The 25,579-nt window shown below is 55.9% G+C and overlaps 1 protein-coding gene across 1 annotated transcript; it reads right to left on the reverse strand.

The window, feature by feature from the left end:
* Positions 1–9,555: 9,555 nt before the first annotated feature.
* On the reverse strand, positions 9,556–25,312 carry LURAP1 (leucine rich adaptor protein 1). The gene is made up of 2 exons (XM_054038104.1): positions 24,764–25,312; positions 9,556–15,390 (listed from the first exon to the last, which is right to left on the reverse strand). The coding sequence occupies exons 1-2, from the start codon at positions 24,956–24,958 to the stop codon at positions 14,653–14,655; spliced, it is 933 nt and encodes a 310-aa protein (XP_053894079.1). The 5' UTR covers positions 24,959–25,312; the 3' UTR covers positions 9,556–14,652.
* Between the last annotated feature and the right edge of the window lie 267 nt (positions 25,313–25,579).

Genomic DNA, 25,579 nt, shown 5'->3' on the forward strand with positions numbered 1-25,579 from the left:
AAACAGACATCCAAACCTGAGTAAAGCATGGGGGCTAGGGGGTGAGGAGGAGAGACCACAGCCCAGCTTCCTGGCGGAGCGGACAGAATCTCTCTCCACCACCGTAGCCCAAACACGGGGTCAGGCGACTTTGAGGCTGCCTGTAAGAAAACAAACTTTCTGGGAGCTGGCGGCCCGGAGGCCGGCCGGGGAGAGGGTGCATCTGCAGGACAGATCAGCCCAGAGTGGCAACACAGGGTTTATTCAAGGCAAGGAATACAGAGGGGCTCCCGGGGGACTCGGGGAGAGGGAGCTGGCCGGGGAGATAGTGAGAAGGGAAGGAGATAAGTTAGAGACTGGAGGAGGGAGAAATTATAATTAATTATCCTTCTGAGCGCTTATTATTAAGTAATTGTTATTAGGCAGGTGAGGGGGCAGGAGACTTTGCTCACAACCAACAGCCCCTGTGTGCCATATGCCCTGTGCTGCCCCCTAATGGGCACCTTGACTCATTGCTGATAACCTGGGGGAGGCCCCCAGGAATGGCTGAGCATTTCCTATGCCAGGGGCCAGGCCAGCCCACAGTCACGCGCCCCCCCCCCCTCCCCGCATCTGCTGCTGCTGGACGGGCAGCCGGGGAGCCGGGCACTTTGGCATGGGCCACCCGGGCATCGCATGGCTCCTGCCGCCATATGCACAGTGCACACCATTGGCGGGGGCACCCAGGGCTCAGGCTGCTAGAAGTGGGGCAAGGCCAGGCAGCCCCCCCAGGGGTGAGCCATGGGGCAGGAGCCGGCCCCACGCCAGCAACAAGGCAGAGCAGCGCTGGCCACCCCACTGCCCACTCAGGTTTGACGGCCCCTCCTTCTCCACTTGTAACACCGTGTTACTCTCCACACCGGGAGTCTGCACAAACCACTCGGCTCAGAGCAGGAGAAGCAGCATCTCCGTTGGCAGTAAATAGCTGCCTCCTGGTAGCCCCATCAGACCCAGAGCCCCATTGCGCTAGGTGCTGGAAAAACTCCGCCCCGATGCTGCCCTTGCCGTGGAGAGCAAGTTGGTTCAGATCGTTGTAGTGTATCAAAGCCTGGAGTCCTTCCACAAGACATCGGCAGGTTTGCCGGAGTAATGGGGTTTGGTAAGAGATCTAGCGGAGAAGGTCTGAGACAGGGGTTGTAGCTTCTACAGTGTTGCTAATTCCCCTGCATTTATCCTGGTTTTCACCGTTTGGGGAGTTTTTCTGAAAGCCCCACTTCCCGGAGTCCTGGGATAATCTGTGACTCTCCGTTTACATTCCAAATAATACCACCACCATACACAGCTGTCTCTAGTGTCTCGCATCAGTAGCTCTCAAAGTGCTTTACAAACGAGGTCAGTGGCATTATCCCCATTTTACAGGTGGGGAAACTGAGGCACAGGGCGGGGATGTGACATCCCAAGGTCACCCGGCAGCCCAGTGCTGAGCCAGGAATGGAACCCAGGTCTCCCCTATGAAAACAAATAGCACATCTCTAGCCTTAGTGGTTGTGGAAGAGAGCGTGACCCCTAAATGCCCGAAACCCAGAAAGCAACTCAGAGAACCTCACACCCGTTATTTTTTAAACTCTAATTATTTTGGGGGCCTGACTCCAGATTTTTTAGACCTGTGGTGCTGGCTGGACAGTGGATCCAGAGAGAGCCTCGCATTCCAGCGGTTGGTCTGGATTTGACATTCCACAGCACTACAGAAGCAGTTTCTCCTCCCTTGGTGTTCACACCTCAACTGCTGGCAGAGCACCTCACCCTCCCTGATTGAACTAACCTCGTTATCGCCAGACTGATTTATACCTGCCTCTGGAGATTTCCATTACTTGCATCTGAAGAAGTGAGGTTCTGACCCACGAAAGCTTATGCTCCCAATACTTCTGTTAGTCTCAAAGGTGCCACAGGACCCTCTGTTGTTTTTCACACAGGCAAGGCGCTTTCTACCATCACTGCACACCACTAAGCTATAAAAAACTTTATATAAACAGAGAGGGGTGGGGGGGTCAGAGAGTACACAGAACGAGCAATTGCGAGCTCATTGAGAGGGAATCCAATCTGCTCTTTACAAATATCACACTGAGCAATGTCTCATGCACATGCGTCAGCTACCAGTGACAGATATGTTGCACCGGCCTGCATGGATCCATCATAGGAATCATAGATGGAAAAGATCTTAGGGTATCAAGTCTGGGCTGGGCACAACCCCTTGATGGAGTGAGTATCAGCTATGAAACTGACGCTGCATTGGCGCTTAGCCAAAGGGCGGCCCATCTGCTCTCACAGCAGTAGCAATCTGGAGAAATGCCACTGACTTCCCTGGAATTACTCCGGTTTACCCTACGTTTCATGTACCGCCTGCTGGGTAATAACATGAGCAGACTCCATGCTTGTAAAACTAAACGGCCCCTTTACTAAGAGACCGATTTAAAGAGGCGCTGCGCTTGTAGCTGACATTCCAGCCATGTGCACACAGACCGACTGACTTCCTGGTGTCTCCGCCAGACTCTTCCCTCCTGCAACTTGTGGGATTCAATCCCCACTTGACGCTCTGTATGGGCTTTAGGTCTGGGCATGCTGGAGGAAGGGGAACTATATTCCCACTGACTCCCCACCCCCAACCCGGATCAGGCCTGCAGGGAGGGAGGGGAGAGGAGAGTGAGCGGAGCCCAATATGCCAGCCAGCAGAGCCGATCCCATGCAGGTGTCAGCATGCCCTCATTCTGGGGTACCCAGCCCAAGTCACTACGTCCTCGAGTAAGGGGGAGCAGGGAGGGAATTGGGGCTCCGTGGGTTGTCCTGTGGCAGGTGACTGATGTGCTAGGCCTGGGACTAACAAAAAGGCATGGCAAAAAAAGAGACTGCCCACAGGTTATAATGGGGGCAAGGGGAAGTCCACAGATTTCATAGGGAAAATAAGAATATCCATACATTTAATACTGTCTGGACAGTATTTGGTCCTGCCACAAGGGCAGGGGACTGGACTCGATGACCTCTCGAGGTCCCTTCCAGCCCTAGAATCTATGAATCTATGAAAAAATAATTGGAACAATCCTTGATTTGAGGGTTCAAAACCCAGATCTGAACCCCCACTTTTTCAGCATCTGAGCATGTTTGCTTTGGCCCACCGTTGAGTGAGAGCAGAGAAAATTCGGCTCAGAACCTGCATCTGGGATTCTGGCTGAAGGGTTTGCCTTGGGACTCACCTGTATCGACGGGGATAGGGATACGGCGTTTTTCCCCAAAGGCCCAGGCTCCGCAGTGGCGGCACGTCCCTGCTGATATAATTACTGAGGAAACAGTGCCTCCTCCCCCGAGAAATCCCCAGCCAGAGGGGATTCATTCGGGCGGCACGGGAGGTGGCCCCTGGTAGAGTCCACTTTCCTCCCGTGAAATGTGAGAGCAAAGCCCAGGGAAATGCTACTGAATCCAGACGGCAGCATTTTACCCCCCTCCTGCTAGCTTGGTTTTGCTCTCACTGTCCTTGAGGATAAACACACATGCCCCCCTGCCCTACTGCGTGCACAGAGCTGTCATCCACGCTCGTGGCTGCATATACCCACAGACACACCCCTACAGTCATAGGCACGGGGTGGGAAGGAAGATAGAATGGACGGGTCACTGGGCTGCAAGCGACGTTGGTTCCATTCCTCATGGAGCCACCGGCTTCCTGTGTGATTTTAGGCAAGGCCTTGGATTGAGCCCATGCCTCAGTTTCCCCATCTGTAAAATGAGCTAATGCTTCCAGGGCTAAAATCGACTCGCAATTTCAAGAGCCAATAGGGATGACGGCTGTCTAAGCACCCATGTCTAGATCAGATGCCTTTGCAAAGATTCTCACTTTGCTTTCCCGTTTGTCTAACTCTTGGCATGCTGGCGTTTTCCACGCTGTCGGGCAGTAAGGCCCAGCACTCAAGGGCCCCTTACTACCTGTGAGGCTCTGTGAGTGCGGCTGCATAGGGGTGTGTCTGTGGCATCCTAGCACCCGTCGGCCCCACCCTGCCCTGGCAGATGCCGTTGCTTTGGGCGGGCGTTTCATTCCCTCAGCCTTTGCAGCAGAATTTTCTTGTTCCCGAGATGCAGCAAGCACCGTCTAGCACCTGTCTGTCTTGGTGTGCAGACCTGGGAGCTCCCGGCCACGTTCACCCTGAGCACCAAGGAGGGGCTGGGCCCCTGGTCAGGCCCAGTCAGCACCAGGGTGGGGGCACCAGGACGTTGTTCCCATTTGCACCCATGCCCCCCCCGGCACCGCACCAGCTAGCCTGGCTTCCTCTACCCCGACGCCACGGCCTCCGTTGGCTGGGCGCATCTGGGTATGTGTGTTGGCGGGGTGGGCACGTGGAATGCAGAGCGCGGGGGGCTGGCCAGGCCCAGCCGGTCCGTGGTGGGAGGCCGGCCTGTGTGGACTTAGCATTCCAGCCTCTGCCTTTCTCCTGCTCACTGGCAATTCCTGTTCATCCAATTAGCCAGAGACAAGGCCGGGTCTGTGCCGCGGCTGGGCTAATGACCCCCATGCACCCCCCAGCCCATCTCTTCAGGGAGAGACCCGCTTGCAAATATGCCTCTCCGCTAAGAACCCCAGACAATAGCCCCTTGTACACACACACCCCGGGCAGCCACCGAGCCCCAGTGATTTGCCTAATCAACATATTTATGCAAATTAGTCCTCGTTAGGCCCCATGGGAAGGGAGAGGTTTTTAAGGGCGAAAAGGCCCGGCAAGCCGGGCATGGCACCTCTGCTCTGCCTGCATCCTGGGGTTGACAGCAAACCCATCTGTGGAGGCGATACCGGTTTTCAAGCGCCACCTTGTTCTGTTTCCATGGCGATGCCCGGCGTTCTCCTGGGAGGCTGGCACTGATGTCACTGCTGGGGGGCACTGGGGATTTTGCAGATAAGTTACGTTAATGTGTGAATTCACGGCAAGATGGCAAAGTGCCCCTTGCAAGGGATAGTTTGGACTCCCGGAACCGGATTGTGCTGGTTCTGAGCCCCCACGCAGCTCTGCCAATGAATCTCAGTCCTGACCCACAGCCCCTCTTCTATCCCAGCCCTGGGCTCCCCACACAGCTCGGCTGACACCCCTCAATCCTGACCCACAGCCCCCCTTCTATCCCAGCCCTGGGCTCCCCACACAGCTCGGCTGACACCCCTCAATCCTGACCCACAGCCCCCCCTTCTATCCCAGCCCTGGGCTCCCCACACAGCTTGGCTGACACCCCTCAATCCTGACCCACAGTCCCCCTTCTATCCCAGCCCTGGGCTCCCCACACAGCTCAGCTGACACCCCTCAATCCTGACCCACAGTTCCCCCTCCTCCTTCTATCCCAGCCCTGAGCTCCTCACACTCATCTCTGCCAGCGCACCTTGGTCCTGACTTGCAGCATCTGTCACAAATCTAGGTCTGCCCCCACCCCCCCGCCTGTGCCCATCACAGCCCTGCCAATGACCCTCAGCCCTGACCTCCAGCAGCACCCGGCTAGCCCAGCCCTCCCCGCCCTCCTCCCCCAGCGCTGCCCAGAGCCTGCATTTGGCCAATGCCAGTGGCACGCAGGCACCTGGTCAGTGCCAGGAGGCTGGTTCAGGCCCAGCTCTACAAGAACTAACGGGAGACGTGCTGACCCGCGCGGTGGGAAAGCGCCCCCGGCTCACATCTCTCGGGCGGGGGGGGGTTCTACCACGTCCCGCAGCCTCCCAGCTCCTCTTGCCATCAGCTCCCGCCTGCGTTTCCCTTGGAGCCCCAATGCCGGGCACGCAGCGAGCGCTGCACGTTTGCCAGGGCCTCGCCGGGAGCGATTTCAGCCACGCCAGGTATGTTGGGCGAGCCCCGCTGCGCCACATCCTTGGCCACATCCTTGGCGCAGCAGAACGTTTACACAACGCTCCAGCTGTGTGTCGGGAGCCGGAGCCGGGGCCGGGGCCGACGGAAGGAGTGGGCTTCACCCCGTCATCTGCTGCGTGGCACCCGTACACCCCCGCGGGGGATGTGCCCGCTCCCTCCCAGCGAGGTCATGAGAACGCTCTCCAGGCGAGGCGAGGGACTGCCGCAGCTGTTAGAGAGAGGGGCTGGAGCCCTGTGCGGGGGAAGGAGGCCGGGCCGGTCTCCCCCTCCAGGCTTTGGCCTGGTTCCTTGTTACTGGGATTCTGTTTCACGCTGGCCCCCTCCCAGTGCCGCGTGGGCGGAAACAAGGCAAAGCGCTCCAAGCAAGTAGCCGATCCGCGAAGGAATCGCTTAAACGGCTAGAGGTGACACATCTTTTTACAAGGCTGGGAAGTGAAATGCACAAGGGGAATATAAGGAGAGATTCCCCAGGGGGGGGGTAGTGCCTCGTTAAGTTGAAGGCTTTATCGCTTTTTGATTAGCCTGGTATTATTACGATCATCACACCGTGGAGGAGAGCGATCGAGCTAAAGGCCAAATCCTGCCCGGATATTCACACGGAGTGGGATCTGGCTCTGGTTTAGACAGACAGCACAATGATGGACCAAGGAAGACAGGGACAAAGGGAAAACTGCTATTTTGAGAGAATTTAGAGCAGTGCTTAATTTGAGCCCTGACACCTCTGGGCTTGGCAGTTCATAGCCCTGGCACCTCTGGGCTTGGCAGTTCATAGCCCTGACACCTTTAGACTTGCCATGTCAGTTATGACTGTAAAAAAAATTGCTTGAGTCCTGGCAACTAATTGCTTAAGCCCCGGCACGTCTTTCGTTACAAGTTATGCCCTGTTTTAGAGACACTATGCATAGTAAAAGTTGAAGCCAGTATCCATTATTCGCCTGATTTTGATCCCCCCTGTAAATGCCCCCAAACGAACCTGCTCTGCTTGAAACGCCCCCAGGTTGCATCTCGGCCCGGATTAGCGAGTTCTTGGAAAGTTTGGGGTAGACTGAAGAATGCGTTGGGAGGAAAAGGAGTCCGGGTTTCCTCTTCCGAAAGGTTCTGAATTCCTTGAGCTAAAGAGACCGTTGAGTGATTGTTCTGTTACAGGATTGAATTGAGGGGGGGGGGGGGGTTAAACACCTATTTTGAATGACACCGCGGGGCAGATGAGATGGTTTCTCTGGTTAGTGGTCAGTGACACACACAAAGTGTCAAGTGCTCACCGGGGGCCTACCGTCCAAGCTAGGGAAGTTTCACCTGTTAGCTCCTTATCACCTGCTGAGAGGCTCTAGCAGGTAAAGGATCCCTGTCCCAGCAGCCTTCGGGGCATTTCAGTTAGCCACGGGTGAACCTGAGACAGTCAGAGATTCAGTGGAGACGTGCGCCCTAACATCCAGATGTTTCTCTCAACTAGCAGGCTTTGGGGGGGATCTGCAGATCTTATGCAGGAAGATAATTCTGGACCTTCCGGCTAGGACCAAAATAGCACGAGAAGAGCCTCTCTGGTGGGATTTCAGAGCATCTGCTCCAGAGGGAAGGGCTGAAATGTAGGAGACAAGATCAGTTATTGGGAGGGTGGGAAAGGAAATCGGAACTTTCCTGGCCTCGAGAAAAAAAAATGCTCCGGGAGAACGTCGGGTTTTATTTCATCCAAGTCGATTCCCCTCCAGGGCTGCTCTGGGCTCTGTGGGAAGGGCGCGCTCGGATTTTAAAAAGAAAATGGACACAAATACTTAGATGAATCCAAGGTGGCACCATGCTCCGGCAGGCGGGGCACGGGACAGCATCTAATCGGAATCCAGGCGCCGATTGACTGCGTGGCTGTCGGCCTCCTCTAAACTAGGGAATGCTGGCAAATAAAAAGGCCCGCTTGGGCTGCTGTTTATTTCAAATGCCTGCTGGGGGCTGCCCTTTTATTCCAAGATGAAGACAAGCTTCTAGTATTTCTCCCGTCAAATAATTTCCCACATAGCCCTGGTCTTTTCACGTTCGGCTTCCCCTGGAGGGGAATTCCTAGCCTGCAGGGTGAGCGCCCCTGAAAAACACTGAGTTCCTCTCATTCCAAAACCTCCCCTCTTTCCAGCAGCCAGGAGGCTTTTTAAAGGGGGCACCAAACAGCTGTTAGATCGTAACGACTGTCAGATCTACAACACCATGGCAGAGGTCATAACAACGGTCTGTCGCATCATAAGTACTTCTCTGGCCCCCCACGACCACAGTCTCTGGGTGCTTTGCAATCCGGAGGCAGGGCAGTGGTGTCCACCCCATTTTACAGATGGAGAATTGAGGCAAGAGACACTAAGTGACTCACCCAAGGTCACCCAGGAAGATTGTGACACAGCAGTAAATTGAATCCATCTCTCTCACTGGCTAACGCCCTAACCACTGGACCATCCTGCCTCTCATCAGTCACCAGCCCCTTGGCCTGGTGTAGAATTAGTGAGTGTGATTAAAGGCTCCCTTGGCTGTTACCAATTTACAAACCTCCCCCCGCCCCCCCCCCCCCCCCGCATTTAGTTTTTGGAGCATCTAAGGGTTTTTAATCCTGAAGGAAAATAGGAAATCCTACATAACTCCCCTAGCCTTGACTTCTGCATTGCCATCTGCAAACACTCGTATTTAAAAGCAGGGAGGCGCAATACAAGTCAAGACTGGAATGTATTCTTGGAGAATATGGTTTGCATTTTCCTTGGAACACATTGTGTTTTTATGAACAACTGCTCTTGTGACTGGAAAGAAACCCACCCCCGTCCTTTCGGACTCGGACAGAGAGTACAAATCTGTCAGATAACCCCACAAAAAGGGGTTCTCTCAGTTAGCTATGTCCTCTGCTCTCTCCTTAGTCCAGAAATGCTCCTGGGCAGAGCAGGGGTGGGGGGGGATCACTGCTCTAGAGAGCTATGACCCCTGGTTCTGTTCTCAGAGCAATAGAGTTGCCGTAGGGAAAACCACTAACGTTCTGATTTGTCCCATCTACCAAGGGCTCTACCAAGTCTTCTCCAATAGTTAGGACTCTCTTAACCAGATCCTGTTAGTATCTGAGCACTTCACAATCTCGTAATGCCTGTCAGGACACCCTTGTGGGGTAGAGGAGTGCTGTTATCCACATTTTACAGATGGGAAACTGAGGCACAGAGCGACTACGGCCCAGATCCTCAGGTCTCCCATGGAATAGTCTAGTGCTCTAACCACTGAACCATCCTTCCCCTCTTTGCCCTTTCTCCCCACCGTCCAAAAAGCACCAGCCGTCACCACCAACTCCCCACATCGCAGGAGCAACCCAAAGGAACCCATTTTCTAAAAGCTCCCAAGGGTGCTGATTACCGAAGAGATAGCAAAATGCCAATCTGCTTGTGGGGCAAATAACACCGTTAACGTTCCTCTAGATTCTTCGATTTGCCCGCGGACAGAGGGCCAGAATTACATTCATTTTTCCAATCACCATTTCAGAGCTAGAAACAAGAGCTGCTTGGAAAAACTTTGGAGGAACGATCCTGTCGAAACGGAATTGCTTTGCGAAACTGACACCATTTTGCTGAACGTTCAATTTGGGGGAGGAGGGGGGATTGGGGGCAAAGGTTTTGACAATGTTGAGACGTCCCGTTTTGACATTTCCGGAACAAAAATGTTTACATGTTTTCCTTTCAAAATGGCTTTTTGTTCCAAATTCTTTTATTTGGTGCTATATGTTCTACTATAACACTTCCCAAAGTTGTAAATTGAAACAAAATGTTTTCATTGTGTCAAAAACAAAACTGTCTGACCTATCCCAAAATAGCTTTTTTCAGATGTTTCCTTTGCCAAGAATTTCCAAATGTTGGAGGTTGAACTGGAGCGAAGCCAGATTTGAAAATCTCAGCATCTATTGCAAACTGGAATTTCCATTCACCGTTTCGACTAGAAACGGCCGGAATCCCTTCCACCTAGATCGACTCCAGTCAACGATCATGTATGTTTCCTGGTTACTTAGGGGCAAATGGGAGTTCCCCCAAAACCAGAGGCTCCCCCCCCTGTAAACTGATCCACACATTGCTACCAGTCTGGACCCAGCTAGACTTGCATGTCAGAACGCAGAGTGAAAGGAAAAGTTACGGCGAGTGGTTGCATCTGACTTGCATCTGAAGAAGTGAGGTTCTTACCCACGAAAGCTTATGCTCCCAATACTTCTGTTAGTCTCAAAGGTGCCACAGGACCCTCTGTTGCTTTTTACAGATTCAGACTAACACGGCTACCCCTCTGATACTTGGCCAGTGGTTGTTACTGTTCTACTCTGTCATTATGGTGACGAGCATGGTGCAAATACCTAGACAGTAGCATAGCTAAGGGAGGGTGCATATCATGTCTGGATGCAGACAACAGAATGATGCAACAACGGTCTGTCCCTGCTGCTATGCCATCTGTAACCGGGCTGCTGCGGGAGGGGACGAAGAAAAGCATGCCAGGTTTTGTGTCTGTTTTAGAAGGGTTATTGTTTATTAAGCAGGCTAGTCACATTGACAGTGGTTTTATTAACAGCATCGGCCAACCCTGCTCCAGGAGCGCATCCTGACCTGTGTTTCCTCCCTCCCCCGGGGTACCGGTTAGTTACCCAGCCTGCAGAGCAGAGTTGCCCGTGTGCTGACACGCAACATGACAAAGGAAGGGTTAGTTGGCACAACATCGATAAATAAAGCAGGGTGCCCCCTTCCCCGGTAACAGGCAGCCACTGCTGTCGGGTGCTTAGCTGGTTATACGGGACATGAAGGTAGCTGCGTGTACATGGGACGTTTGGGGACGGCAGCGAACCAGGAGAGGCTGGGAAGGGCAGAGACAGGCATCAGCCTCTTGGGATGATTCATTATGGAGTCAGGCTTTTCTCTGCCGCAGCGCTGGTCCCGGGCAGGCGATACAGAAGGCTTCAGGACTGCCGGGTTTTCTCACTGTGGTTTCTCGAGACCAAGGCGGCCTTTCGGTTGCCCATCCCTCTCCGGTGAATTTCAGTTTTGTTCTGCTTTTGGCCAGACAACGTACGATCTAGCCCTGGGGCTCCAGCCTTGCTGCTGTGGGGAAATAAGCGAGATGCGGATCAGCTGCACGGGGAAGATGCATTTTTTTAACCACACACAAAAAAACCCCCCAAACCACCACAACTGAAAGTCAGGGCTCGGTAGAGAATGAATGTTAAGAGCGATATCCAAGGCGCAGCCACTAAATCCTGTAGAGCTCAATGGAAGAGGAGTGAGAATTCCCAGTCATCAGGTGGTACCATCCCGGGCTGAGCACCTTAGGAACCTGGCAGTCCGGGTGCAATACGGGCACTGCCCCTTTATCTGCTTCTGGGGCATGAGGACAGCAGGCAGCCATTGCTCTCAGGTCCACGGGCTGAGCATAAGCAGGTCTCGAGGGCGTTCATCAATCCCACGGCCCTTACACGGGCCAAGGAAGGGAAAATGCTACTTTGGAACCCGCTTCTGCTTTTGCTCCAGGTGCTGAAATGTACACTGCTGGGAGTCCCCTGTCCCTTACGCTTGCAGGGGGGGCTGGCACAATTTGTCAACCCCGTCTATCATGGAAACCACTTCAAACCAGTTCCAGCACACTTGTGTTTACACTGACTCCCGTGGAAGTGCTCTGGATTTGCAGCAGCATCAGGGAAAGGGAATCAGGCCTGCGGGGTTCTTCTGGACTGCAATTCAGACCGTTGGGATGAACCTCCCCAGCCAAGCCACGCTCAGCACAGAAAGAGAAGGACAAAGAGCGGATACACCTGGGCAGAGGGTCTTTCTGCCTCGCCGACTGATTTGGTGTTCAGCGCCCGTCTGCACCAGAGGGGAGCTGCAACGGTTGGGCTGGGCTTGAAACAGTCACAAGGGGCGTTAGACGGGCTCCTGTCTTCCCATTTGCCTCGCAGGTGATGGGCTGCCAGGCCCCCAACTCCTGGTTCTCCACCCCCGGGTTACGGTAGGGGCAGGTTTGCATCTCAAGATGGCATGGAAAGCTGTAGGCCAGCCAGTGTCCAGGCTCAACTTCTACCCAACACGGAGAGGCGTTTGGGAGCGTAAAGAGAACGGGTTTTAAATGCAATTCCGATGAAAAGTGCCCACGTAAAAAATGGTGCAAGGCAGCTCCTTGGATGGCTTCAGATTCGCCCTGATTGATTTTAATGACAACAAAGTTTTAATCACTTTTCTGCTTTCAGCCCTGGAATAAACCCACCCCGGCTCGGGAAGAACGAGCTGGATTCCATTCCGGCTCACACATCATCTCACTAAGGTCCAGTCTTTACCTCCAGGTGTACCAGGGCAAACACCTTAATCGCACCTGCTTAGGTCTGCAGTACAACTCGACTGAGCCAGCCAGACTGGAGGGGAGGGGAAGCTGGACGTACAGATCCCCGGGCAAGGCTGGGGGCTGGGCAGTTACAAATTTGATCTGAGCCGATACGCACTGGGGGGAATTCTGTGCTCTGCCAAGGGGTGCTGCCCAGAACCTGCTGCTCAGAGGGGTGTTTTGGAGACTTTAGAGCAACCTTTGCACCCCGATCATAGAATATCAGGATTGAAAGGGACCTCAGGAGGTCAGCTAGTCCAACCCCCTGCTCAAAGCAGGACCAATCCCCAACTAAATCATCCCAGCCAGGGCTTTGTCAAGCCGGGCCTTAAAAACCTCCAAGGAAGGAGATTCCACCACCTCCCTAGGGAACCCATTCCAGTGCTTCACCTTCACCACCCTCCTAGTGAAACAGTGTTTCCTAATATCCAACCTAGACCTCCGCCACTGCAACTTGAGACCATTGCTCCTTGTTCTGTCATCTGCCACCACTAAGAACAGCCGAGCTCCGTCCTCTTTGGAACCCCCCTTCAGGTAGCTGAAGGCTGCTATCAAATCCCCCCTCATTCTTCTCTTCTGCAGACTAAACAATCCCAGTTCCCTCAGCCTCTCCTCATAAGTCATGTGCTCCAGCCCCCTAATCATTTTTGTTGCCCTTCGCTGGACTCTTTCCAATTTTTCCACATCCTTCTTGTAGTGTGGGGCCCAAAACTGGACACAGTATTCCAGATGAGGCCTCACCAATGTCGAATAGAGGGGAACGATCACGTTCCTCTATCTGCTGGCAATGCCCCTACTTATACAGCCCAAAATGTCGTTGGCCTTCTTGGCAACAAGGGCACACTGTCGACTCATATCCAGCTTCTCGTCCACTGTAACCCCTAGGTCCTTTTCTGCAGAACTGCCGTTTAGCCGCTCGGTCCCTAATCTGTAGCAGTGCATGGGATTCTTCCATCCTAAGTGCAGGACTCAGCCCTTGTCCTTGTTGAACCTCATCAGATTTCTTTTGTCCCAATCCTCCAATTTGTCTAGGTCCCTCTGTATCCTATCCCTACCCTCCAGCATATCTACCACTCCTCCCAGTTTAGTGTCACCTCCTCGTAAGTCATGCGTCCCAGCCCCTCAATCATTTTCGTTGCCCTCCTCTGGACTTTCTCCAATTTGTCCACATCCCTTCTGTAGTGTGGGGACCAAAACTGGACGCAATACTCCAGATATGGCCTCACCAGTGCCGAATAGAGGGGAATAATCACTTCCCTCGATCTGCTGGCAATGCTCCTACTAATGCAGCCCCACGTGCCGGGCTGCATTAGTATCCTGGACTGGTCTAGGGCCCCTATAACATAGGCCACCCTGGGGGCCGGTCTAAGTTACAGCAGCCTCCCCAGGCTGTCCCATGGTCTGCAGCACTGCCTAGAATCCACCCCCAAACTCCACCCTGAGCCCCACACCCAGCCTGCCCCCTGCTCCAGGGCTCACAGCAGAGCCCTACGGTTGTTCTCCACAGCGCCTGCCCCCGGGGCAATCCCCACCTGACTGCAACTGGGGCTTTTAGGGGCCCTGGAGGCCACCCCAGCCCTCTCACCTGGTTTTGAGGGGTGGGAGTGGGGGGGTGAGGATAGGAGCAGGGTGGGGCAGCAGGCGTAGAAAAGGAAAGTGTAGAGGCTCTAGAAACAACCCGGGTGCGTTGGTGAAACAAGGGGCTCGCTCTCTACACCCACTCTGCTGTCCTGGCCCGATCCTCCAGCGACATCCCAGCCCATCCGTGGCAAAGGCTGCGATGCCCCAAGTGCTAACACGCCCCACTCCAACAGGCTCTGTTCAGTCGGGCCTCCATGCTCCCAGGGCCGGGTCTCTGTCTGCCTCCTGTGCGGCACCACTGGCACGTCAAAAAGTGCCTTCTCCGGCCAGGTAGGTAGCGTATCGGCCCCATTTTGCAGAAGGGTAAACTGAGGCATGGCAAAGTTAAGGGGCTAAGCCAGGAATAGACTCGTGCTCTAATCACTCCACCACCCTCCCCTCCTTGAACCCAGGGTGACGGCTGACTGCAGGATCGAACCAGCGGAGAAGTGCTCTCTATCCTGCGCTAGCATCTGCACTAATAAAAGGGGGGGGGAGCCCGAAGTGCCTTTATGGGAGGTGCAGCCTTGCTCCTCCTGTTACGTCCCTAGTGTGATCACCCCTCTCCGAGCCCTCGCTATTCAGGATAAGTCTAGCTTCCTGCTGTGCAGCGCCACTGGCCGGCATCGCGCAGGTCCCACGCCGACCCCGAGGGAAAAGTGACATTGCAAAGGGGACGGCGTGGAGCACTCCGCAGGCTGTTCCCACCGATGCTCGTGGGGAATCTCAAGGAAGCCCAATGCAGCCAGTTTGGTCTCCCGCTCCGTACGCCGAGTGCTCATCGGGGCGAGGATTGGGCGGGCGGGCGATTCCATGCAGCCCCTCGCAAGCTGGGTTCCAGGGGCTACAAGAATGTCACGTCGTCCTGCGACTGCACCCAGCGCCAGTGGGCGTCGTACTCCAGGTGGAGTTTGCCGTTGAGCTTGCAGGGCTCAAAGTCGACTTGGCCGTTCCTCCAGGCCGGCCGGGCCGGGCTGCCCTTGCTCAGCCTCTCCCCCGGGGCCTCTTTACTGGCTTCCAAACCAGGAGCCTGTCTGCCCAAGAAGCCGTTGGCCACCTGGGGCTGCTGAGGGCCAGTGGGCTGCTTCGCTGCTCTGGCTGGGTCCCTGGTGCTCTGCTCCTGGGTAGGCCGGGCCGAGGAATGGTCCATCCGGAGCCACTCCTGGTCCGCTTTGCATTTGTCCTGTGGGCTGCCTGGCTTACTGGGCAGACCCCTGTCTGGGTCGCTCCTGGACCAGTCCTGCTCCAGCCCGGCCGGCGGGATGCCCGGTCTGCCCGGCGTGGAGGCCAGGATGGGCTCCATGGCACCATGGCAGTACTCGTCCATCTCGTCAGCCAGCGTGTCCAGGTAGCTGCCGACGGAGATGCTGTCCAGCTTCTCACTGGGGTCCTGCAGGCTGGTCCAGCTGCCCCGGCGCGAGGTCTCCTGGCTCTCCACCAAGCTGTACTGGCTGCTGGCCAAGCTGCTGCAGTGGCTGGTCAGGGTCCCCTTCTCCTCCAGGAGCCACTTCACGGCCTCGATGCCCTCATTCACCACCACCAGCTGCTGCAGGATCTTGACGTCAATGGCTCGCAGATAGGCCTGGGTGGGGAGACAAAGGGCACACAGGTCAGCCTATTCCCCGGCATCTCGCCGGGAGATCCACCCCCTCGCTACGAAATTAGAGCAAAGCATGACAGGCCTCCGGATGCTAGGCGGGGAGGTGCCCCAGGCAGAGAACAGAAGAGACGGAGGTGCCACCAAAGCCCCTCCAGTGGCAGGGAATGGACTGACAATGTGCCAGCCTCGTGGGGGCCCACAGACTCCCCTCCTGGCCTTCTCTGCTACCGTCCACTGGGCCAGCTCCTCCCTTTGCTCACCTCGGTGTGAGCCGGGTGCCGCTTGACTGGGGCTACACGGCTGTCCAGACAGGGTGAGCACGAGGAGGGGTGGCCCTCGCCTCGACCCTGTGTCCAGGATATCCTCCGTGCCATGCAAGGCACAAGGAAAGACACTCCCTGCCCCTGAGAGCTTATCGACAGAGACGGCCCACCCAAAGCCACTTATTCCTGCTGTGCCTCAGTTTCCCATCTCTACAAAGGGGATAACAGCATGGCCCTACCTGACAGGGCTGTTGGGGGGGGGGGAGGGGAACAAATACATCACAGGCTGAGAGGCACTCAGATATGCCAGGGATGGGAGCCATAGATACACAGAGCAGCTAAATCTATCTCCACCCACTCCTCTCGAATCCACAGGCAATTCAGCTGCTCCAGCCCCAGCAGAGCTGGCAGGACAGTGCGGAGACTGGCCCAACCTGTTGGAACTGGCAAGCCCCCAGGAGCCTTGCCAGACCCAGCAGGTTCCTACAAATCACCACCTCCTTTGGCCTCCCTGGCAGAGGTGACTGCATGAGCCCCACCTGGACAAGTCTGCTTTGACACTGGAGGGGTCTCCCTGAAAGAGGGGGACGGGAGTGCTGTAGTGGTGCTTTTCACACCCCAGAGCAGAACTTAGAGCAGCTCAAAGGCTGCTCTAACCTACTCTGGCGGATCTGGGAACATTGGAAGCGCAAGGGGATCATAGAGCCACCCTTCCCCCGCCATTCCTACGCTTATGGTGGGGATGGGGGTAACAGACAACCAGGCCTTTGGAGGTACTTTTGGATGGGGGCTCGGAGATCAACCAAGGTTTCTTAGCACTGGCCTAGTGAACTCAAGCCCTTTTTCCCACAATCCCAAAGGGCAGCCGCGCCCTGTCTCCTCCTGCTCATCGAATCGCCACCCCTAGGGCCAAATTTGGCTCTGTGACTCTGGTGTAACTGCACCAGGAGGAGTCACTCCAGATTTACCCTGGTGGGACTCAGGCGTATAATTCCGCTCATACACGCTAGGCTCCTGCCTCCCCCGAACCACTCATTACATCCCACATCTCAACTGGGAGAGGGGCGTGGAGTTACGGGCCCGGGAAAGACGCAGCTTGGAGGCCCTGTGTAGCAGGGCGGGTGGGAGGGGAGTGTGGGCTCTCCCCAGCCCAGACGGTCACAGACCAGAAAATAAATGCACGGACGGTCAGCTTCCCTTTGGGCGCAGCTGGAGTTACAAGAGAGAAGCCAGGCGGCGAGGCGACCTTGCAGGAGCTGACAGATAAATAACTGTGTGCAGTGATGCTGGAGGTAGGGGGGATTGTTTGCATCCCACCCCCACCCAGATCTGGATCAACCCCAGTGGCCAGCTGGCAAGCTCTGCCATCTGGCAGGAAGGGATAGCTCAGTGGTTTGAGCATTGGCCTGCTAAACTCAGGGTTGTGAGTTCAATCCTTAAGGAGGCCAGTTAGGGATCTGGGGTAAAAATCTTTCTGGGGATTGGTTCTGCTTTGAGCAGGAGGCTGGACTAGATGACCTCCTGAGGTCCCTTCCAACCCTGAGATTCTACGATTCTATCCCCAGAGCACTACGTGAAACCGCTGGCCCATCCCCCTTGTCTGACACTGCCCAGCGCCGGACTGGCTTTCCGGGAGATGCGCAGACTGGAGGGGGCGCTCAGAGACTGCAGAGATGGAGGCCGGCGTGGGAGCTAGATGGATAGAGTCAGATGGGTGGCAGACGTCACCCATCTGCAGCTTTGAGGCCCGGGGCTTGATTCCCCTGCTGCTCTGAGCGTGGAACACGTCCAGCTGATTGAACTGGGACCGCTGGCCCAGCCCAAACCCCTCTTTGGCAGGGGGGAGGCATCTTCCACAGCGGGCCCCTTCCACTGTTTCTTTGGGCAGCAGCCCGGGTGAAAGCGGCACCCCCCTCCATGGGGCCAACTAGCTGGGGCACAGCATGTGATGTGTGGACAGGAGGGGGTGAGGGGCGACCCCTGGGTTAATCCTCTGGCCAAGACAAGCCCCGTCAAGTTCCCATCCATGGGCGACCGGAGACCCCAGTCCCCTAGCAGAGGTTGGGGGGGGGGGCTCATCACTGAAGGGCGCTGGGATCACATGCACACCCCAGGCACCATCCCTCCAGGCCATGGCACGATGGCATGGTGCTGCCTAGCCCCCGCCAGCTTATTAGCTTTATTTACCTCCTGTCCTCACCCGCCGCAGGAGGGTGCAACGCTTTGGTCACTTCCATGGTCTGGGCTGGGGCAACTGGGCTGTAATGTAACACCAGGAATAGCTTCCTCCAAGCAGCAGGTGGGGGGCATGGGCACGCATGTCTGTCCCTACCGTCGCATGCTGGAGGGGACAGCTCTGCTGTGTGTGGGGGGGGAGAGCAGGGGGCATCTGTCTGTCCCTCCATCCCTACTGCCCCCTGCTAGAGGGGACAGCCTGGCTCTGTATGTGGGGGGGGGGGCGGTGTTTGTCTATCTGTCTCTACTGGGCCCTGCTGGAGTGGACAGCTCTGGTCTGTAGGGGGAAAGGGGGGATGACATTTTAACTAGCTCCCTAAACTTCCAACAGCATCCGGGAGGGAGGCTTGGGGAGGGGGAGCAGAGGTACGACCCAGAGGACGTGACAAGGGCGAGGCGGGGGCTGGGGGAGCGCACGCCCTGCTATTTGAAACGGCGTGCTTTGAATCGCTGAGTCGGGCCAGGCCCACTGCAGTATCAACCGTTGCTAAAACATCTGGTTCGCTAACAGAAATCCCGTCCTGCCAAGACATTCCTGTCCGTACGCGCCGCTCCCTGCCAAACGCGGCTCTGCTTCCCCAGCGTGGGCCGGAAACCCGCAGCCGGGCAAGGGGAGGGGAGGGGGTTAAAGCAACGCTAGGAGAGGTCTGGGGCGGGGGAGGGCTGATTTCGGAGGCCTGCTTGGAAGATCAAAGCGTGCTGGGTGCGGCCGAGCACGGACCAAAGCTGGACATGTCCCGGAGGGGCGTGAGTGCCACGGCAGGAGAGGAATTGTAGCTAAGGATGAAATCAGGCCTGGGCATATATCCTCCCACTGGGACCTAGCACCCCTAAAGCAGTGCTTCTCAACCTCTAGCACTGTGGGGTGCATATGCAGCCCACAATATGTTACATGGGCTGCAGGTTGAGAACCACAGTGCCCCCCGCAAAGCCCCCCACAGTCCCTTATGCCCAGCACCCCCGGCAGAGCAGGGCCAGGAGCAGAGGCCTGGGCGTGGAGCCTGGCAGCCCGACCCCACACCCCGGAGCCAGGCAGCCAGACCCCGAAGCCCACCACGCGGGGCCAGGCAGCCTAAAACCTGGGGGTACTTTAGCACCCCCAAAAACCCGTTACCCGCTGCCCCCACCCCCTCACTGCCCAGAGCATCCCCCCTCCCCACAAACCTGCCCAGAAACCCACTCTCCCGCACCCTGCCCCCCTGTTGCACTCACCTGCCCCATAGGTATCCCTATGGAGGCCTAAAAGAAACAGGCACTAAAAGGAGATGTTTGCATGTTTCCCTTCAGCAATCCATTATTTCAGCAGGTGGGATGTGAGCCAATCAAGTTTGGGAACCGCTGACCTAATGCACCTTTTCCCCTCTCTCTGGGCACATCTACCCTGCAAAGAAAAATCCCATGGTGCCGAGTCTCAGACTTGGGCTCATGGGGCTGCAGGACTAAAAACAGCAGTGTAGACATGCCGGCTCAGGCTGGAGCCCGGGCTCCAAGACCCTCCCCAGGTTTGAGAGCCCAGGCCGGGATGTCTACACTGCTCCTTTTAGCCTGGTAGCTCATGTCCTGAAACTGACCTGGGCTTTGAGACTTGGCACTACAGTGGATTTTCTATCCAGTGTAGACGTACCCGCTGACTCCATGTTTACCATCCTCCTTCCCCGCTCATTCCTCACTGCCTCCCCACAAGAGCGGCCTAAGACTCATGCCCACACCTGGGACCATAACCCCTGCCCACAAGCCAACTGTGGTCAGATCCTGGCAACAGAGTGACCCCCCTCGTCTCCAGCTGCTGAGTTTAGCCACATGGCTGCTACCCTACTCATGTCAACCTCAGCTCCGGTAAGAAGAGAATAGGGGGCGGGGGGAATCCGGTAGGAAACATCCGGCTAGAGTTTCCTTTGAGCACTCAATACGACTGGCCTGGGGCTGCACGTTCCAAGCGATGATGGAGGAGGGGGTGGAATGACTTATCAGTGAGCTTGCGCTTGACCCCCCCAGGGCCTGTCTTGACAGACCTCAGCAAGGGGAAGTAACAGATGGAGGAATCAGGGGTAAGGAAACATTGTCCAGGAAGTGTTCACAGGCCTCAGGAAAACACAGAACAAATGGCCTCGCCACACGTCTCCAGCACATTGCACACGACGCCTGTTTTCTTTAAAAAACTCACAGCAGGTGTTCTTTAAAGAGCTGCTGCTGTCATATAGCAGTATTTCCAAAATGCGGGGGGCATGGAGGGCTAGCAGAGGTGGGGAGGGGCACAGCTGGACCCCTTTACTGATCTCCAGAGTCTCCGCTGGTACTTGAAACGCAAAGTTTCTAGCTGCGATGGTGGTGAAGACCACTCTTCCAGCGTGAGCCACGTGTAACCGCTGCAGTGAAGTTTGCAGATAGCCGGCCACACTGGCTCCCAGAGATGTGAACTGCGCCCCGTGCTAGTCCTTTACAAAGATGCTGAAGATCTACACCAATCTTTCCCGAAGTGGAGGAGTGCAGTGGCAGGGTTAGGGACTAAATGAATCCCTGTCTTCGAACCTGCCTCTCCAGTTTTGGTTCCAGTTTGGACCAAGCGCCAGATTCAATACAGTTTGGATTAAGAGACAGCTGGGATTTTTAGCTTGAAAAGGTGCCAGGCACTAGTTGATCTGCCAAGATGCCCAGCATTCCAGATCTATTTGCCATAGGTGCCGAACAAGAGCATGTTGATTCTTCGGCCCGGCCCCTGAATCCTCACCCTAATCCAACCCACCCTCGGCCCAGCTTTGGTCTCTAACAACCAAGTGAAGCAAAACATCCCCCGGGGGTTATTTCGAAGTGGGGCAGAATGCTTTGAACATCAGCTGCCAGGTATCGATAGCTCCTTTGATGAATTCCCAGAGGGGAGGGGGATTAATCTATTGACGTTTTCATCTGTGATTTGGCTGTCACATGATCCATGCAGCGAAGAAATCAAACTAAAGAGCTTGGGAAAACTGAGTATGCACAGAGCCCATGTGCACAGTGGATCTCAGCAGATTTAAAAGAAGGGGAGTTGACCCTTATATGGATCTGGACAACAGCCACAGTAATATCAGGCAGAATAAAAAATTACAAGGGTCAAGACAGGGCTATAAACCAATTCCCTGCTCTACTCCAGATTCATTTCCTCTCCCTGGGTCTCAGTTCTCTACCTGTAAAATGGGTATAACAATTGCCCTACCTCACAGGGGGGCTGTGAAGCGAGGTAAGATTCTAGCCCTAGATCCTGCAGCAATGGGGAGCTAGGGAAGTACCAAAGGTAGCCAGAATCCCGCTCTGTTTATGCATGAGAAACAGGCAATGAAACTAACTGGAAATGAAATGTGAAACCGAACAGTTGGTAAACAGCAGCAATGGTGAAAAATAGATCTCCATTCTCATGCTCCAAGGCGCCATCAGCAACACAGATGAGGAAATCGGTTTGTAAACATAGCAGGGCTTTTGTTGATGGTGCCTCTTTAAGAGGAACCAGTGGTTTGAAGCAAGCTTAGCTGGCTTTCCCTGTGGTTGGAGGTACTTTGTCACTATCCCCAGCCATGCCCCCTCTGTCAGCGGCAGGGAAAGGACGCTAAACGGGCCTGCGTTTTGAGCAGAAGGCTAAAAGCGGTTCCGGGCCGATGCAAGCAACCAGGACGCGAAGCCAGTCAAATAGAACAAAGGCGTGAAAGGTGAAAATATGCGGGTGTTCCCATAGCGCTTAAGATCCCTAGTCTTGCACCAAGATCCTATTGTAGTAGGCACTGTGCAGAACCAGAGGTGTCCCTGCCCTGCCGGTGTACCTCGATCACCAGGGCGGTGGGATAGGTCAGTCCATGCAGCACATTCAGTGCTGGGTCTCTCCACCAGCAAGGATGTTTAAATGACACCATAATTCCCGTTACATCCTACCAAGGCAACGAGGGCTCTCCACTGCTAAGCACGTTGATGCAACTGCCCCCCCCATCCCCTCAATCTTCCTACCCCATTTCAAACTCCCCGCTTTGGTTTGCAACTTTAACAAGAAGTGGAGAGCGGCGCTGATGTAGGGTGGCGGATTCTTCACAGCATCAAGGCAAGGCAAGATGTATTGACGCAGAGTTCCTGCTCTCTTAAAGCGACAGCACGTCTGTCCACCCAAACATGGCATGTGAAAGAGAATCAGTCAAGATCCAACAAACAGGCTCTAAGTAGTCCTTGGTTCAGCAGGGATGAATTTGTCCCTCTGCATAAAAATCCTCCCACGTTACTAATAATACCTTAGATTTTTAAAGCTGAAAGGAGATTGTAAATTTTCCCCTGGGGGTTTCTTTTTAGGTCTCGTGTGCTAGCACAGGACTGAGGAGTTTGGGTTGGAGGCCATTTGGGGGAATGTTTAATACTGATCATTAGCTCTTGGGCCATTTTAGATCCAAATCCCAAGTTTCCCCAGAGATCAATGAAGGGGAGAGGTTTCAAATTCAGGTTTCCAGTTCAAGCTCGCATCTGCTAATATACTAAACATACATCGCTGTTATCGCAAGGCACTTCAGAAACCTGGGGCCAGAAAACTCCCCTCACATGCAGCTGCTTCTGGGGTAGAGAGCAGCAGCCAGACATCTTCCAACAGGAGTATTTCTCCCAGGCAGCGCATTTTAATGCCAGGGTTAGTACTTTGGAAGGGAGACCGCTCTGGACGCTGCAGGAAGGGGCTGTGGTAGGGACTTTTTTTCCTTCTATGCGAGTGCTGAGCCGGTGCCCTTGCACGGCGGTGGGGGTCAGTGCGTTGTTGGAAATAGCATCTAACCGATGAGATCCTAACCCCTTGTAATCATTAAAGAACTTCCACTAGAGTAAGGGGGTTGGAAATTGGCCGATTCACAGCACCCAAAGTGGAACATTCACCCTCCCCCTCTCTAACCTCCCCCCACTGTGTCGACTGACTACAGTAACCACTCTCGGTCTCCGAAGTCATCCTGTAGCGATGCTGCGAGTCAGTCGCCAGCTGCTGTGTGCCAGCTGTTTCCTCCGCCTTTTGCAAGCCTTAGGAGTCCGTGCTCAGGACACAGCTGACGATGCGGGAGGTAGAACAGACGCCAGCTCCCCCTTCCCAGAGCTAAGTAGGGCGAGAACATCTATCGACAGCGAAAAGAAGCGACTCAGAAAAGCAGCCGATATGTGGAAGGAGAAAGGTTATTTCCGCTAGCCCACTTCTCCGTCCCTAACAACATTTTAAAGATGATTCAGTCTTGACTGTTCTTTTGGGAAGAAAAACCTGCGTATCAAGTTTCAGCTGGATAATAATATTTTGCTCTTCTATGCCCTCTCCTCTTCGAGGATCTCAAAGCACTTCACACTCATGAGCCATGAGGTAGGGGAATGTGACTACATCCCTATTATAGCAGGGGAAACTGAGTCACAGGCAAGGTGAGAGACTTATGCCTGAACAATTGGCAAGTGGCGAAGCCGGCAACAGGACCCACAAATCCTCTGCTTTAACACGAGCCACGGGTCGGAGTTGCAGGTGGGGAAACTGAGGCACGGAAAGAGATGAAGTGACTTGTCCAAGAAATTTGGTGGAAGAGCCAGGAAAAGAATTCAGGTCCCCTGAATACCAGCCCTGTGGTTTATCCACAAGACTTTCCTCCTTCCCGGAGGATAAGTTTTTAAATGGCCATGGTGAGACAGACAGACAGGGAGAGCAGCAATCTCTATCTAGAGGCCCCTTTAAAATGTTTTGCTCTTGCGGCCACTCTCCCCAGCCCAATTAAAGCATTCAGTTACCAATGTACCGATCAAATCAAACGCCATAGAATAAACTACTGCTGTGTGCTGATCCCCTTACGAAAGGCAGCTCCTACCCGTGCTCACGTCAGTGGCTCAGCTAATCAGAGCAGTTGGTGTTTCCATCCAAACGCCAGAAGGCACTAGTCTAGCTTGGGAGGGGGAGCCTGATCCTGAGAGGTGCTGAGCGCCAACAGAAATCAAGAGCGCTCCGCTCCGGTCAGGATCAGGCCCCGAGACACAACGTTCATGTGTGACCAGCACAGGCTGGGTAACAACACCCGGGAGCTGGGAACTCCGGCCTGGGTCTGGCGTCTCCTCTAACATCCCCAGGGTCCGAGCTTAGAACCAGGTTCTCCCCCACCCTAACAGACCTTCCCATTGAGCCTCTAGGGTCTAGAGAGGAGAAGGGCCCAGGCACCCCGGTGATGGGCACAGGAGAAGATCAGTGACACACACCCCCCCTCAGGGGGCAGACAGTGGAACTTTTGTCCCCAAACTCCTCGTAGGGCAGAAATGAGGGGAGGGTATTGCTCTAGGGGGCCGAGAGGCAGAAGAGGAGTGGGGGTGGTTGTGGCACCCGGGCAGAATAAGGGGGAGGCTGTAGCCCCAGGGGCAGAGTAGGGGGAGAAGGTGTCTGTGGCCCCAGGGGGGAGAGAGATGGGAAGGGACATTTAGACCCTAGAGGGTGGGGGGAAGAGATGGGGGGACTGTAGCCCAAGGAGGCAGATGCGGGGGAATGGGGAGGGAGATTGGGGCCCCAGAGGTAGGGGGGAAGATATGGGGAGGACTGTAGCCCTGGGGGCAGGAGGGGAAAATGGGAAGGAAGATTGGCACCCCAGTGGATGGGGAGGGAGATGAGGGACAGGCAGGAGGGAGTTGGGGGCTGTGGCCCCCCAAGGAGCAGGAGGAGGGAATGGGGAGGGAGATTGGGGCCCCAGGGGATGGGGAGGGAGATGAGGGACAGGCAGGAGGGAGTTGGGGGCTGTGGCCCCCCAAGGAGCAGGAGGAGGGAATGGGGAGGGAGATTGGGGCCCCAGGGGATGGGGGGATTTGGGGGCTGTGGCCCCCCAGCGGGCAGGCCAGGAAGGGCCAGTCACACTCACCAGTTCCAGCTTCAGTGCCTTGATCTTCCCGGCCAGCCCCCGGCGCTGCCCCCGGGCCGGGCTCTCCCGGAGCAGCGCGGCGGCCGGGTCCTCCCGGAGCCAGCGCACCAGCCCCTCGGGGGCCCGCCGCCCCACCTTGCTCTCCAGCTCCTTCAGGTCGGGGGGCATCGGCTCGCCGCAGCCCGGCCCCTCCATCCCGTACGCGGCAGGGCCGAGCGAACCCCCAGCGGGGACCCTCCCGGGCTCAGCAGGGGGGCAGCCCCCGGGCGCCCCTCATCGCACCCGGGGGGCGAGCCCAGGACCCCCCGCCCTTGGGGGCTCCCCCCGGACACCCCGCCCTTGGGGGCTCCCCCCAGCTCCTGGCCCCCGACGGCTGGGGCGGCTTTAATGCAGCATCCGCCCCACACACCCTGCGGGTGCAAAGGCAGGGGGGGGCCTGCAGCCGGGCTCCCCGCTCCAAGCAGCTCCCGGGGCGCCCTCGCCCCCGGGCAGATCCAGCCCCGGCCTCGCCTCTTCCACCTGCCCGACTGCAACCAGCCCGGCCGCTGCGGAGGGCTCGCTACACGCCCGCGGCCGTAAGGCACCGTGTGCAGGCGCAGCTGCCGTATTTCTCCGAGTGGAGAGCAAGAGAAAAGAGGGGGCGGAGCGGAGCCCGCTGCTGACCAATCCTTGGCGCGGTGGGGAGAATGGGGGGAAAGCTAAAGGATGGGGGCACCTCAGAGCCGGCATCTCTTCATCCCCGCGGCCGGGAAGGCTTCACAAAGGTCAGGTCTGTTAGCCCCAGCGAGGGAGGGAAATGTTTGCCGGCCTCTTGGG

This window comes from Malaclemys terrapin, chromosome 8 (genome assembly GCF_027887155.1).
Source record: "Malaclemys terrapin pileata isolate rMalTer1 chromosome 8, rMalTer1.hap1, whole genome shotgun sequence".
Lineage (NCBI taxonomy): Eukaryota > Metazoa > Chordata > Testudines > Emydidae > Malaclemys > Malaclemys terrapin.

Bases quoted from the DNA above. Each gene is read 5' to 3' on its own strand.
- LURAP1 (XM_054038104.1), bottom strand. From the start codon at position 24,958: ATGGAGGGGCCGGGCTGCGGCGAGCCGATGCCCCCCGACCTGAAGGAG. The intron at 15,391-24,763 runs GTGAGTGTGACT...CTCCCCACCCAG, and splicing joins AGGCACTGAAGCTGGAACTG to GCCTATCTGCGAGCCATTGA.